This window comes from Elephantulus edwardii, unplaced genomic scaffold (genome assembly GCF_000299155.1).
Source record: "Elephantulus edwardii isolate Elephantulus edwardi_28Jun2011 unplaced genomic scaffold, EleEdw1.0 scaffold00062, whole genome shotgun sequence".
In the NCBI taxonomy this organism is placed as follows: Eukaryota; Metazoa; Chordata; class Mammalia; order Macroscelidea; family Macroscelididae; genus Elephantulus; species Elephantulus edwardii.
Window position 1 is genome coordinate 16,707,334 of NW_006399812.1, and position 14,674 is coordinate 16,722,007.

The 14,674-nt window shown below is 39.2% G+C and overlaps 1 protein-coding gene across 1 annotated transcript in view; it reads left to right on the forward strand.

Moving 5' to 3' along the window:
- Positions 1–2,251: 2,251 nt before the first annotated feature.
- Positions 2,252–14,674, forward strand: part of LOC102850987 (protein LSM14 homolog A-like) — a 50,622-nt gene continuing 38,199 nt past the window's right edge. The window contains exon 1 of the mRNA XM_006887877.1: positions 2,252–2,372. Coding sequence (XP_006887939.1) covers positions 2,252–2,372 — 121 coding nt within the window. The remainder of the gene's footprint in view (positions 2,373–14,674) is intronic.

The window sequence follows — 14,674 nt, forward strand, 5'->3', positions numbered from 1 at the left end:
ATCTAGCTGGTGCATCAAAGTGTGGCCCTGAAGGATGTCTACTGCATGTCCGCTTCTTTGTTGGTGGTGGAATGCCTCTGCTGCTGGAATGGCTCAAATTTATTTGTGAGACTACCCAGTCCCCTTGTGGATTGGTGACAGTCCCTTTGTGGATGGGCTAACATGCCCTATTTGCATATTTCTGCCCACACACATGCCTGAGTCAGGCAAATTCCATGTGTGGAAAAGCCATATTCAAAGATAAACTCCCCATATGCTTCTATTCTGTTTCATTGTTCTTTACATATTGCCTGGTATTTCTCTACTCACCTGGAGTAACAAGGGAAGGAGAAGGGAAAATAAAATATTTAGCTCATTAACCAACAGATCAACAGCTCTCTTGACTAAAAGACCAGAAGAATGGTGCCCTGCTATCACTACCACTTACTAACATCTACAATCAACAGCTTAATTGACCACAAGAGCAGAATGGTGTCCCGCTACCAATAAATACTGAATGGTTTGAACAATTTCTGAATGGTATGAACAAAGATTTTAAAGAATAATACTAATTAAAAGACAGAAAATTCAGAACAGAATTTCATATTCTCAAGGAGTCCAGCATTTCTGACACTACAGAGGCTGGATGAACACTTGAAACTATTAACCTGAGATAATCTTTAAACATTAAACCCAATATCCCCTGAAGTCTTAAAACCAAACTGAAGTTTAGCTTCACTAGTAAAGACTATCTTGTCTTGAGTATATTGTTGTTTTAAGATTTGTCTGTATGGGATCAAACTGTTAAGAGCAACTTGAAAGTTTAGATTAGAACCTTAAGGAGCGTTTAGTTAATGGGGGAGGAGCAACTCAGAAAGCAAAACAAAAGTGAGAGTGATAGAGTAACCTGAATGTAATTAATTCCACTGTATTGTACATGTAGGAAATGTTGAACTGATGTATGTTTTGCCATGTAATTGCAATAACAAAAAAAAAAAAGTTTCAAATTGATTCACAAAATTGTTTTAATATGTTTAAATGGTTACGTTTTTGTACATATATGTTTATTACAATAAAAATATTGCATTAAAAAATGTGGATGTGCGAGAGAAGAATGACTGAGACGCTTGATAAAAGCACCTGCCTGGTTCCCCGTTACGCTGATAGGGAACAATGTCGAAAGAGCAGGTTCAGGTGAGAATGTGGGGGTTTTTTGAAAGGCAGTAGTGATCCAGGGGTTAAAGTACTGGGCAGTTCTAACCCATGCACCATTCCAAGAGAGAAAAATGAGGCAGTCAGCTTCCATTGAGATTAGAGCCTTCAAAGCGTGTAATTTGCCCTATGTTGTTATGTCCCATCTAGTCAGCCGATCGTGCAAGAGATCATCCGTCTTTTCCTCGCCAAGTAACTGCTAGATTTGAACCATCTGCCTTTGGGTTGGCAGCGTTATCCCAACCACTAAGTACTGGCTTGCTGGATATCTGAAGCTACTCGAAGAGCGAGTTTACGTTTTGGACATACAAAATCTGAAATTCCAATTGGAATCAGCCAATTGGAAAGGCTGAGCAAACTTTTATTTCTATGAACCCAAGATTCACAAAACTGATTAGAGCTGCTGACAAAGATTTCGAATTGATTACAGAGACAAGAGTCCCTGCGACACAGTTCCAGCTACAGGTGCAGTTTAGATGTATGAGTTAATTGCACGATAATAATGAGGCACCACAATGGGGCCATGAAATACGAAAAGGCCCGAGTCTCAAAGGATGGCTAATAGTTTGAGAGAAGCAAGAAGAGGTGAGCAACTCTCCAAGCAGAGGGACCCAAGTGTGCAAAGACACGGAACTCGGGACAAGACATCTGGAAATGGCAGAAGCCAGACTGAGGTCGGAAAGAGGGTCGCGCGCACCACCTTTTTGCCTGGAGGCCCTTTCATGTCGTGGAAGCAATGTCACGCTCGGATCAGTCAAGACAGGGCAAACTGCCAGTGACACGGAATCTGAAAAACAGCCGGAAGCCACCCGGCTCGAGCCCGAGGAGTCTCGCGATAGCTCGGCCTCGCCACCCCAGCATGCCCCGCGCTGCCGCCGCCGCCGCCGCCGCCGCCGCCGCCGCCTCGCCGCGGCTTGAGGGCGGGAGGCTGGGGGAGGGTAGCGGAGCCGGCGCTGCCGCCATGTTGGGTCTGAGGCGGCTGCTGTAGGCCCGGAGAGAGCGAGCAGGCGGCGTCGTGGTACCGGCCTCTCTGCAAGCGGCCCTGAGCGGCGGCAGAGCCATGAGTGGGGGAACCCCTTACATCGGCAGCAAGATCAGCCTCATTTCCAAGGCAGAGATACGCTACGAGGGCATCCTGTACACCATCGATACCGAGAACTCCACCGTAGCCCTCGCCAAAGGTGCGCCCGGTGGGGAGCTCCAGGGTGGGGGAAGCGGGCCGGGCGCCTACCAACAGCCGCGCCCCGCTCTCGGCCCCGCGCGGCCTCCTCGCTCGACTCCTTTTCGTGTGGGTTTTCCCCTTAGGCCGCTTCCCTCTGCTGGCGCCAGTGGGGCTAGGGCCTCCTCAGAGGTCCGCACCTGGGATCCGGGAAGCCGTCGGGCCGGGCGTGGGGCAGGCGGGGCCGCTCTGAAGTCGGAGAACTGGCGAGAGAACCCAGAGATACATGTCTCCCAACTCGGAAATTCTGTGGTTCTGTCGTCTTAGCGGAAAACAAAGCCTGGGCAGTCAGAGAATGTTTCCGCCTCGCTCGTCTTCGGGGCTGTTCTCCTGACTCCGCGGCCCTGTTCTCGCTCGTTCTTCGGGTCATTTGTTGAGGTGTTCCTCAGGTGCACTCTTCGTGCGGTGCCGAAACTTTGGGTTCGCTCAGCTACGCTGACCATCTCGGTACCGCCGAGCAGCCTGCTTCTTACTTGTCTTAAATATGGTTATTTGCCTGTTATGCAACCATCTGTTAAAAACCCACCACCGTGGAGTTTATTCCGACCCAGAGTTACCCTGGAGGACAGCATAGGGACCACTGCACTGTAAGGAGGTTTCCGAGCCTGTGAATTTTTTAGGGAAGTAGACTCCGGTGGTCCCGCCCACCTTTCGGTTAGCAGCTTCTAGGGCTCCCGCTATCACGTTTTTACTGCGCACGGTGGACCCTCCTGTGAGTTTTCAGAGGCGGTAAATCCCAAGGGAGGAGATCGCCCGTCTTTCTTCCGCGGAACAGCTGGTGGATTCGAATACCTTTTGAGTTGGCAGCGCAGCTCCTTCCCGTTTGGTGAATATTAAAAATGCTCGCTGCTTCCCGGACTACCCTACTTCCAGAAACCCAGAAAGGGGAGTGGTCGAGCTTGATCCAGGACCATGGGTCAGAAGGTAGATCGGAGCGGTTCGTGGGAGCCCGCTGATCCCTTGGAGCATCACTGGAAAAGGAGGATTCTGAATGTGAGGAGGAGACCAGAATATCTCCGGGGTTTGTTCCCATTTGTACTTACTGGGCTTCTCTTCTACCAGGAATCTGGGAAGAAAATAAACTTTAGCACCTTAGTCTTGAAGGAAATCTCCCAACAGTTAGGGATGCTTTGGGTAAGGAAGCAAAATACAAGGTTATTTCCTTAGCCTATCCTGTGGAGTTGATAGATTGGGAGGCACAGAACAATTTGTCTATGAAATAATTTTTCAGTTTCATAGGCAGGAAAATCCAACAAGTATTAACTTCTTTTTTTTTTTTTTTTTCCTAAATCCTTCGATGGAGCCTTTTTTGAGACAGATCTACTTGGGTAGAGGGTCTTTGTTGCAGAGCTGTCCACATGATCTAGCCATATCTCTATATGTGGTTGATCTTGATGTTTCCTTAGTGGCCATTGTTGATGCATTTTCCTATGACATAAATTCCAGCTAGAGTAGTTATGAGATGTTCTCATAACTGGATTGTGGTTATAGTTGCACAACTTTATTTAAAATCACCTAATTGCACCTATTTAAAGATTTCCAAGTCTCTTTTTTAAAAAAGAAAAAGGAAAACTCTTCGTTAAATACTGCCTCTTTAAAACACTTGTAAACTTCAACTTCTCAAAAAATCTAGATTTTTCCCGGTGATGCTTTTTTAAAAAGCCCATTTTTACGTGGCTTGTTTTAAAGTTATCTTACGCTTCTTTTCTTTCTCTTTTACCAGATGGTTATCATCTAAGTGTTGCTCTAACAGAAGTACCATATGAGGGTATCTTTTTATAAAAAAAAAAAAATTGACCCATTTAATGTAGGATAAACAAAAAGATAAACATTTTTAAGGTGGTGGTGGTGGTATTGGTGGTATTGGGTGCTTTCCAGTCAAAACTGACTCATAGCTGACTAGGTTTTCAGAGGTTGTAAATCACATGCAAGGAGATCACCCATCTTTCTCCTGTGAAGTAGCTGGTAGATTCAAATGATGAGCCTTTAAGTTGGTCACACAGCTTTTACCACTGGGCCACCAGAGCCAAGTAAACATGTTTATCAATATTTCCCTTTATGTGTATCTTCTCTTGAAGGGTTCTTCCCTACCTCAAGGCTGAAGATATTTTTAATCTTTTTTTTTCTGTAATAGTCTTGAAATTGATTTTGGCTGTGGTATGAGGTAATTAGATCTTTAAATTTAGTGAGAGCATCATTTTGGCTTATGGGATCCAGATTATAACTTCAGTTCTTTATTTGGTTATTACTTATAATTAAAATCCATCAGAACAATAAGCAGCTCTTGGAATTTTTACTGTCATTTGATGTGATGTAGTATTAGAGAGACTACATGACCTGATTTGCCCTAGTAGAAAGTCCTTGTTTACTTGTATTAGCATGATTATGAAAATGAAACAATATTTTAATATTATATCATTTTATTTACTGTTTTAATATATAAATTTTTTTGTTCAAATATATTACATTCTTTAATACAAATAACTTGCTCTTGGCTATTTAATGAAAATTGGCAGTTTGGACCTAGTTCAGAAGGGCCTGATGATCTGCTTCCTTAGAGATTACAGCCAAAAAACACCTGTGGCACTCTTGTCCTATATACAACACGGGGTCACTCAGTAGGAATCCACTCAATATCTATGTGGTATAAGTATACTTAATAATGTAATGTTAAAATTATTTAATACTCATTCATTGTCATTGAATCAGAACCAACTCATAGCTCACCAGCAAATTTCAGAGGCTGTAAATTGCATAGGAGAAGATTGCCTATCTTTCTCACATGGAGCTGCTGATGGATTCGAACCATTTCCTTTGAGTTGACAGTTCATCTCTGCCTCATTATGTGCCAAGTGGGAACTAACACTTAACTGGCCTTGGAGTAGGTTTTCCAGGTTAGTAAATCGCACAGGAGGAAATTACCCATCTTTCTCTCACCATGGATTTGAACTGTATACGTTCCATATTACAGCCAGAAAAGTCCGTGAAGCTCTTCTAATGGAGGAAGAGTCATTATGAATAAAAATCAACAGCTGTGTAGTATAAGTCTATAACAATAATGTTAAAATTATTTAACAATCACTGCTGTTGAGTCAGAACCTTCATAGTCACTCCTTTTTCTCTCTTTAATGGACTTCAGTGCTCAGAAGCATCCCAGTAAATATCGATGTCTTAAAGCAATCTTAACATACACATTTACATATGTCTGTGATATTATCTCATTACCTACTTACAGATGACCCCCTCCAGTGGATTTCCAAGGATGTAAATCATCCTGGAAGAATCCTTTCTCTGTTACTGCTAGAGATGTGTGGACTTTAGGTGAGCAGCACAGCTCCCTACTGACTGCCACCATAGCTCCATCGGGGATCAGTGAAGGAATTTAGCTTATTTCTTGTAGTCTTTGTCATACATAGGTTTGAGTTTATTTTCTTTTTAACACTAATCATGACATATTTAATCTTACTTCGTTATGTGCATTGTGTTTATTTTTCATTTCCTCTTCTCCTGCTTCAAAATCTGAACTCCTTGGATGAATAAATGTTATTTCATAAATAAGTGAAAGTGATTTTGCATTTTAGTTTATTAATCCTGTGGTGGTCTCTTGAGGATATCTCTCAGTAATAATTTTCTGTATTCATAGTTATATTTCTCTGTAAAATTCAGATGTGCACCACATAATATCTGATGGGGCAATATTCAACCACACATACATTATTGGGAGAGAAGAAGGGCTTGTTTGGAAGTGTTCTTAGAAGGCAAAGCCAATATTGAGGTTTTGATTTACTGAAACTGGGGGTTGGTTTGCACCAAGCTACACGCCCCAGTCAGTGCATGCAGGGAAACCCCTGGGCTGTGGCCCACCACTTTGCCTCTGGGACTTCTGATTCTGACTTGATTTCTTTTCTACTGTACTTCCCCACTTGTAGTTGCTCAGAGTATTTAGTGCTCCAAGGGACAGCCAGTTGCAGGATCAAGTTTGCAAACTCTGAGATACCAGGCATTGATTTGTGACTTGTCTATGAAATATATTACAAATATGTGCGATAAATAATACAGCATTTGCACAACATCCAAATTACATCATTTCTCACAGAATGTATCATGCACATTAAGCAACACATACCTGTTTCTAAGAAGTGTTACAGGGTTCCCTCCTCTTCCTTCCACTTATCAAAAAAAAAAGTGGCACATTTTGGAGAATTTTCAGTGAGTAGAGATAGAAGATGAAATCTAAGAGAAAATATAGACATTGTTGAAGTAAATTTTCACTTTGTTAGTCAAGATGCCTGAAGAAATTAAAACCTGGTGATATTCATGAATAATTTATTGAAATTTTCAATTCTCACCTATTTTTGTAGTGTGTATGATAGCCAGACACGAAATCTGGATACTGATAGTATTGATTTACTAGAGCTAATGTAACAAACTAGAGTGACTCAAATTTCTTTTTTCACAGTTCTGTAGGCTTTTGCTTTCAAGTTGGCTCTGACTTTTGGCCCCCTTAATTGTGGCAGAGAAAAATATTGCTTAGTTTTGTATCAGTTTCCTTCTCATTGATATGTTTTGAGTCCATTTTGGGGCTGTCACCCCTTTTTCATTGGCTCTCTGCTCTGCCATACATGTCCTTTTCTAGTAATTAGTCTTTAGTGATGACATATCCAAAACAAGTCAGTCAGTTTTTCCATCTTTGCTTCTAAGGAGCATTCTAGTTATTCCTTTTCTAAAACACAACCATTCTTACCCATTCCTGCCATCCCATGATTTAGTGTTGTTTTTTTTTTTTGCCAACAGCACAGTTTAAACATATCCGTTCTTCTGTCTTTCCCATTACCAGAGCATCTGAATTATTTCAGAACTACAAATTGGGTCAGTTGTACCTTAGTCGTATCAGATTTCATTTGATTTCTTTACTGCTGAATAAAAGAAATTATTTCTTTCTACTTGGATCAGCAGTCTAGAAACGTGAAATTAAGATGTTGACCCGACGCTGTTACCTCTGGAAGTTATTAGGGGGAAACCATTCCACATTTGTTCACAACTTCTAATGGTTACCGTTAATCATTGATATGTCGTGACTTGTAGATGCGGAACTCTAGTCTGAATCCCTGTAGCCACACAGCATTCACTTCTGTGTCTCTCCTTCTAAGTCATTGGATATAGGACTCACTTTAATGCCTTTTGACTTTGTCTTCATTTTATAACATCTGTAATAAAACCTTTCCAAAATAAAGTCACATCCATAGGTATTAGGAGTTGTTTAGAAGTATAATCAGAGTGCTACTTTGAAGCAAGATAAGAAATTTTAACTTGGAATATAAAACTTTCATTCAAAGTATAATGAGAAATTAATATAAATAAAAAGAAAATGCAAATAAACCAGAAAAAAAAGTAAGAATGAAAGCTTTGCCTCACATGTTTTGAGAAAGAGAGAGTTCTCAGTGAAATGGACTGACCCAGTGACTGCAGCAGTGAGTGTAAGGACGGCCGAGATTGTAAGAATCGTGCAGGATTGGGCAGAGTTTAGTTTTGTTGTACATAGGATTGCTATGATTCAGAGTTGACTCAGTGATATCTAACAACAGCAAAGAGTTAGGCTTCCCTTCTGAGGGGTGACAATTTACCTTTGGGGGATAGCAGTTTGAGAATTCACAACACCAAAAGATCTCCCACAATTAAAGTTCCACCATGTTTTCTCTCACTCATTAATTACTCTAACCCCATTGCCTAGAACAGTGCCTGACACATAGCAGGCTTTCAGCCCCAAATTTTCTAATTCCAGAGTCTCAAAGGCTGGAAGAAATACATATTTTTCTGTAAGCTTTATAGGTGGTATTGGTGGTTGTGATTACCTGCAAGTCAAGACCGATTCATACCTGACCCTCCAGCTTGTTTTCAAAGGCATTTAATGGGGGTAGGGAGAAACGCCCATCTCTCCCTGAGAGCAGCTGGTGGATTCAAACTATGTGCCTTTGTGTTGATGTAGTTCCTTACCACTAGGCCACCAGAGCTCCCTTAAAAGCACTATCTATGTCAGCTTTAAATACTCAAAGTGAGCTAAAAGTAGTAAAATATTAACTACCATGTGTTTCAATTAGCTGTACCTGGATTCTACATTAAACTGAAAACCAAATTGACATTACATTGGAAAAGGGCTTTGAAAAACAATAATTATATGAGCCAGATGCTTTTTATAGTTATTAAAATAAAGGGCTGCTAGGGAAGTATGAAAACAGGTAAATCAAAACAACTATGAGATATGATTTCACCCCAGTAAGAATAGCAACATTTAACAGAACAGCAAACATCAAATGCTGGTGAAGTTGTGAAGAAACTAGAACCCTTATTCACTGTTAGTGAAAATGGTGCCACCACTATGGAAGGCAGTATGGTGGTTTCTCAGAAAGTTACAAATAGAAATACCATTTGACCCTGCAATTCCTCTACTGGGAATATACCCCAAAGAAAACATAATTGCCACCCAAGCTAATATATGCATACCCATGTTTATTGCAGCTTTGTTCACAATAGCAGAGTTAGAAGCAACCTGAGTGCCCAACAGCAAACGAATGGATAGAGAAGCTGTGGTATATTCACACCATGGAATACTATGCATCATTGAAAAACAAGGAACTCATGAAATATTATACAAAATGGATGACCCTGGAGGACATTATGCTGAGTGAAAGATCTCAGTCACAAAAGGACAAATACTGTATTGTGCCATTATTGTAGAATGGGACTGACATCAGGGTTGGGGTGAGACTGAGAAAAATTGGATATGTATACTGCATTGAAACAGATGAGGGAGAGAACAGTTTAAAAGCGATACATGATTGAGTATTATGGTTATGACAAGAGTCCAGAATGAAGGTTGCATAGTGGAGTGGGGGGGGGGGATTGTGGATTGTATACCAATGAAGGAATTTTACTTTTCAAAGAGAAGAGTGAACTGGGCGGGGGTGTGGTGGGGGCAGGAAGAAAAATGCAACAGTGAATGAATGGAATTCCAAAACCCTGTAAATGTTCATTAAAAGTAATAAAAAATTAATAGTAATTTAAAAAGAAAGATTTTTTTTTAAAAGGGGGATCTCTGATGGCCTAGTGGCAAGAAGCTGTGCTGCAATCTTGAAGGCATGCTGTTAGAGGTCATTAACTGCTCCACAGGAGAAGAATGGGCAGTCTCTTGCTGTGCAATTTACTGCCTCTGAACACCTGCTGGAGGGTCAGCTGTGGGTTGGTTCCAATTTTGTGGTACACAACATCAATATAAAAAAGCAAGAAGTCCTCAGAATTAGATGATGCCTTTTTCTACATTACCAAACATATTGGTTGAAGTTTCTATTTAAAATTTTAATCAAAAGATGGAGAAAGGCAAGGCAAACCCCTGAAACTATTGCCTTGACATAATCTTAAAACTTGAAACCAAAAATATCCCCTGAAATCCTATGAAGACCAAACAGTAGTTCATTTTAATTGAAATTTTTATTTATTTGTTTTTAATTTATTTAATATTACTCTTTTTTATCTATGTGCCATCAAATTGGATCTAACTGGTACAGGAGGAGATTGTCCCTCCTTCTCCAGCAGAGCATCTGGTGGCTTTGAACCACACACCTCTGGGATTACTGTGCAGCTGCTTGCCACTAAGCCACCAGAGCTCCCTTAACTGAAATTTTTAATGAAAAATGTCTGCTTTGAGCATTGTGCTCAAAGATATAACTATGTGGGATGGTTAGAAAGCCTGGAAAGATTAGGTAGGAAAGCTAGAGTTTATGTTAAGGGAGGAATAACAGTTTAGAAATGGAGGTGAGAACATTTACACAACTCAAAGAATATCATTCATATCACTGAATTGTACATATAAAAATTGTTTAATTGGTACATGTTTTGTATGTATCTAAACACCAAAAACTATTTTTAAAAAAAGATAAGCAACTTTAATGACACACGATTAAGTGCTTGATTGCTGATGGAAAAGTTGGTAGTTTGAACCTACCCATGGTCTTTTGGACAAAATGACATGGCATTCTACTCCCAAAAAGATTACAGTTGAGGAAGTTTTATTGTGGTATAGAGTTGCTGTGTATCGGAATCAACCACAGTACGTTTGGGTTTTTAGCTCTCTAGTTATTTTTGACCACCATGTCTGACTGTCTCTGTCAGTATCTCTAGTGTGCCCATTTCTTCTGTCATTCTGTAGTCCACAAATTATTGGCATTATGGGCTACTACTCACAGTCTTAGCTTTACTTTTCTCCTTATCCTGCTTAAATTCCATGAGCAATCTTTTAAGATTAGTACTTTGCCTGGACTCTAACCTGTCTTCCTCTTTCTTGCTTTTTTTAGTAAGTTTGAAGAAACCACAGCACAGACTTGTTGGCTCTGTTTCACTCTATTTGTGGTCACTGACTCCAGCATAGTAAAAAAAACAAACAAAAAAAAAAAATTTCCTAGTAGTCATCCTCTATTTATCATCCATTTATTCCATTTATTCCACTTTTTCAAATGGCTTTCTCTCAGACCTCTAAAACCTCCTTTTTGATACTTAATGTTACCCTTCACTTTTTATTTAACTGAGAAAAGAATAACAACTTATCACATACACATACACTTACGCTAATGCATCAATTCTTTACCTCCTCTCTCGTCCATATATAGATACTTTTTACAGTTATGTAAGGTTATCCTTCTGCTTGTACAGTAGATTATAGACCCTTTTCTCTTTTCCTGCATAGTCTTTTCCTTTTCTAATGAATTCTTACAGGTAAGCTGTTATTTCTGCTACCTTAAAAACGAAAACATTACCTCTTAACTACTCTCTACTCTTTCATTTCTATTCTTCGCTTTATAGCAAAACACCTTGAAGAAGTTCTACTTGGATACTTCTGTACTATTTGTGTCTGGTTTTTAAACCCACTTTATTTATGGTTTTTGCTCCCACAGAGAAATTATTCTTGTAAAGAGTTCTTTGTTGCCAAGCCCACTACTGTACTTGACTGACCAAAAATATATGGTTTAATTGATCTGTTCTCATTGAAGCAGTTTTTTCACATTATCTTTTTACTGGTTGCTTTCATTCTCCTTTACTGATTCCTAAACTCCTAAAACTTTGCTTTGTGTTCTCTGGCTGTCTTTTGTACTCTTCTGTTCACACTTTCCCTTTTCCTTGGCCTCTAATACTTTCTAGTACAAGTTGCAATCTCTCCTGACATCCATTTTGATATTTTCTTTTTTTCCTTCTTCATGGATATCATTCCACAACTCATCAGGTCTTCAGTCATTAGTGTTTTGTATATAAAATCTGTTCTTCATACTGTGGTTTGTTTGGATTTTTTTTTTTTAATTCAGTTGTGATAGACTAATGGCTGTAGTTTGGTTTTTATGTACTTATTTTCATTTTCTTTTCCTTCAGTTTAAACTTGCACATGAGTAATTGATGATCTCTTTCACAGTCAGCTCCTGGCCTGTTTTTGACTGCTAATATTGAACTTCTCCATCATTCTTTCCACAGAGGTAGTCATTCTGGGTCCTGTGTAGTCCCATTAGATGAGGTCTGTATAGTTACCATGTATATAGGCACCATTTGTGTGTTTTTTAAAAGTATTTGTTTAAAAAAAGGGGGGGAAGATATTTGCAATGAATAAATCATTGATTATATAAAATTCTACGATTCATTCTCCAGCCTCCTTTCTCTGACCCAGGCCATATTTTCCAATTATCAGTTCTTCTCCTTAATTTTGAATTTTTGCACTTCATTTATTAATTGTTTTTAATGCACTTTGGTTGCATGTTTGATCAGTTTCAGGCTGCAAATTGGTAGAAGTCCTCCATTTCTTCACCCTTGGCTTTCATACTTAGTGTTTATATTTTAATAATTTTTCTATATATATTTCATTTTATATTTTACAGTTTTGAACTTTATCTTCCCGAGACACATTGTGCAAAGAACTGGAATTATTGTCGTTACTGTGCCATTCAGTCTGACTCATAGCAACCCTATGAACAACCTTGCCCTATCCTGCACCATCCTCTCCAACTCTGATATGCTCAAGCTCATTGTTAGTTACTGTTGGTCCATCTTGTTGAGAGTCTTCCTCTCTTTCTCCAACTTTCCCAACATGATGTCATTTTCCATGGACTGACTCCTCCAGACAACATGCCCAAAATATGGGGGACTGAAGTTTCACCATCTGTATGTTGAGCACATCATTCGAGAAACTGAGCTTTTTGAAGAAGAATTAATGCCTTTGAATTTTGGTAAAGAACATAAAAATCCCAGGGAGAAACAAAAGAACAAAGAAATCCATCTTGAAAGAATTACAACCAACCAGAGTGATTCTTAGAGGGAAGGATGGTGAAAATTAGTCTCACATACTTTGAGCAATGTCAACAAGCATGAGTCCTTAAAAAGGATATCATGCTAGGAGATATAGAGAATCATTGAGAAAGAGGAAGACTGTCCAAGTAGTGGACTGACAGTGATATAATGATGGGCTTGGGCATAACAGAAATTGTGAGGATGATGCAGGATAAGGGTAAGTTTTCAGTCTCTGTTCATAGGATTGTGAAGCATAGTCAACTCGACTGCACCGAACAAGAAATGATGAAGTCCTGTTACATATAACTGTGAACATGACCATGTTTAAGAAGAGTTAAAATTTGTTATCACTGAACACGAAATCACATCTTTGACCCTCATCCCACCTGAGTGGTATCCTTATAAAATACAGGACCATGTGAAGTATCTATAAGCCAAGTAATGGCAGAGCTATCAGAAGCATAAAACAAAACAGGATATTCTGCTAGAACAGACAGATCCCCAGATTTCAATTCCTCACCTCCAGAACTATGAGATAATACCTTTCTATACTTACAAGCTGCTCAACTTGTGGCATTTTGTTACAGCTGACCAGAGAAACTTACTGTGCATTCTAATTGAATAGGAAGTATATTCTTTTAGTTGACTGGGCTAAAATACTTGTAGTCATCATTAATTCCTCTGTTTTCTCTCATCCTCATATCTAATCTGAACCTGTCAGCTCTACTTTCAAAATATATCTATATACTTTTGACCAATTACTGCCTCTGTTACTCCGTTTCTCAATAACAATTAAAAAAAAACACTCAGGGCTTTTCTTATTTTTTAAGTCCTCCCTTCATTGTCTTTTAACCTCTTGGTATTGATTTCCAGTCACTTTTCTCTTTGGAAGCTTTTAGAATTCTCTCTTCTTCAAGTTCCTAAACATTACCACACTGGTGTGCTTTTTTCCCTAAGTAGTTTTCTGTAGATCTTGTGAATCTAAAGACTTTTTTTTAAACTTAATTAATTCATTCATTCTTTCTAATTTGCTTCTGTTTTGTTTTTTACTTCTCATTCCCCCCTCTTTTCCCCAAAGCTCCTATCAGTCTACCTCTTGGTTTTGTAATTTGGAAGATTAAAATATAAACCCCGTTTGCAAGGAAGACTGCCCTTGCAAAAGCAGCTTAAAGTGTTAAGATTAAATTTAGACTGCCAGATAAAAATGATAAATCTTACATACCTTTCTTTACTTTTCCTTCTTGTTAAAAGCTGTGCTAAAACGATAGTGGAGGGTGTTTTGTTTTTAAAGATGTAAACTCAAGGACAAAGTGGATTTGGAAAGAAAACAATAGAAATGAAATTCTGGAAGCTAGGGTGGAAATTGATGAGTTTAAATGATGTAGCAGAATTGAGAAAGCTGTAACTCAGTCAGGCTGTGGGGAAAGCTGAGAAGTAGACTGATTTACACTCCAAACTCCTGAAAGCCTCCAAAATTGGAATTGGGAGTGTTAGAAATGAGAAAACTGAAATATGGATCAATATAGAATTAATAAAGACTGGAAGACTTATTAGACAACTTGTTAAAAAAATAGATATTTCCCAAAATCTTCTTTTGCATTTTTAATTGGTATCCCTCTAACGCTGGTAAAAGTTCTCTGAAAGTGATAAATAAAGCCTCTGGAGGACACTGGGTATAATTGAGAGCAGAGGTACCACACTACAAGACAGCATTAAATGAAAGTATGCATCCCCTGGATGATGAAACAACCGTATTGAGGGAATCGATTACCTATTGGTAGTTTGAACAGGAAAATCAGAAAGAGTTGTTAAGTAGGGATTAACTACTAAAGGATTATACCCAAACTCACTGCCTTCAAACCTGTTCTGAGTCATAATAATGAACTCTCTGTCATATTTCTAGTACACTTGTTTTCTAAGAAAAGGAGATTGTCCATTTTTCTC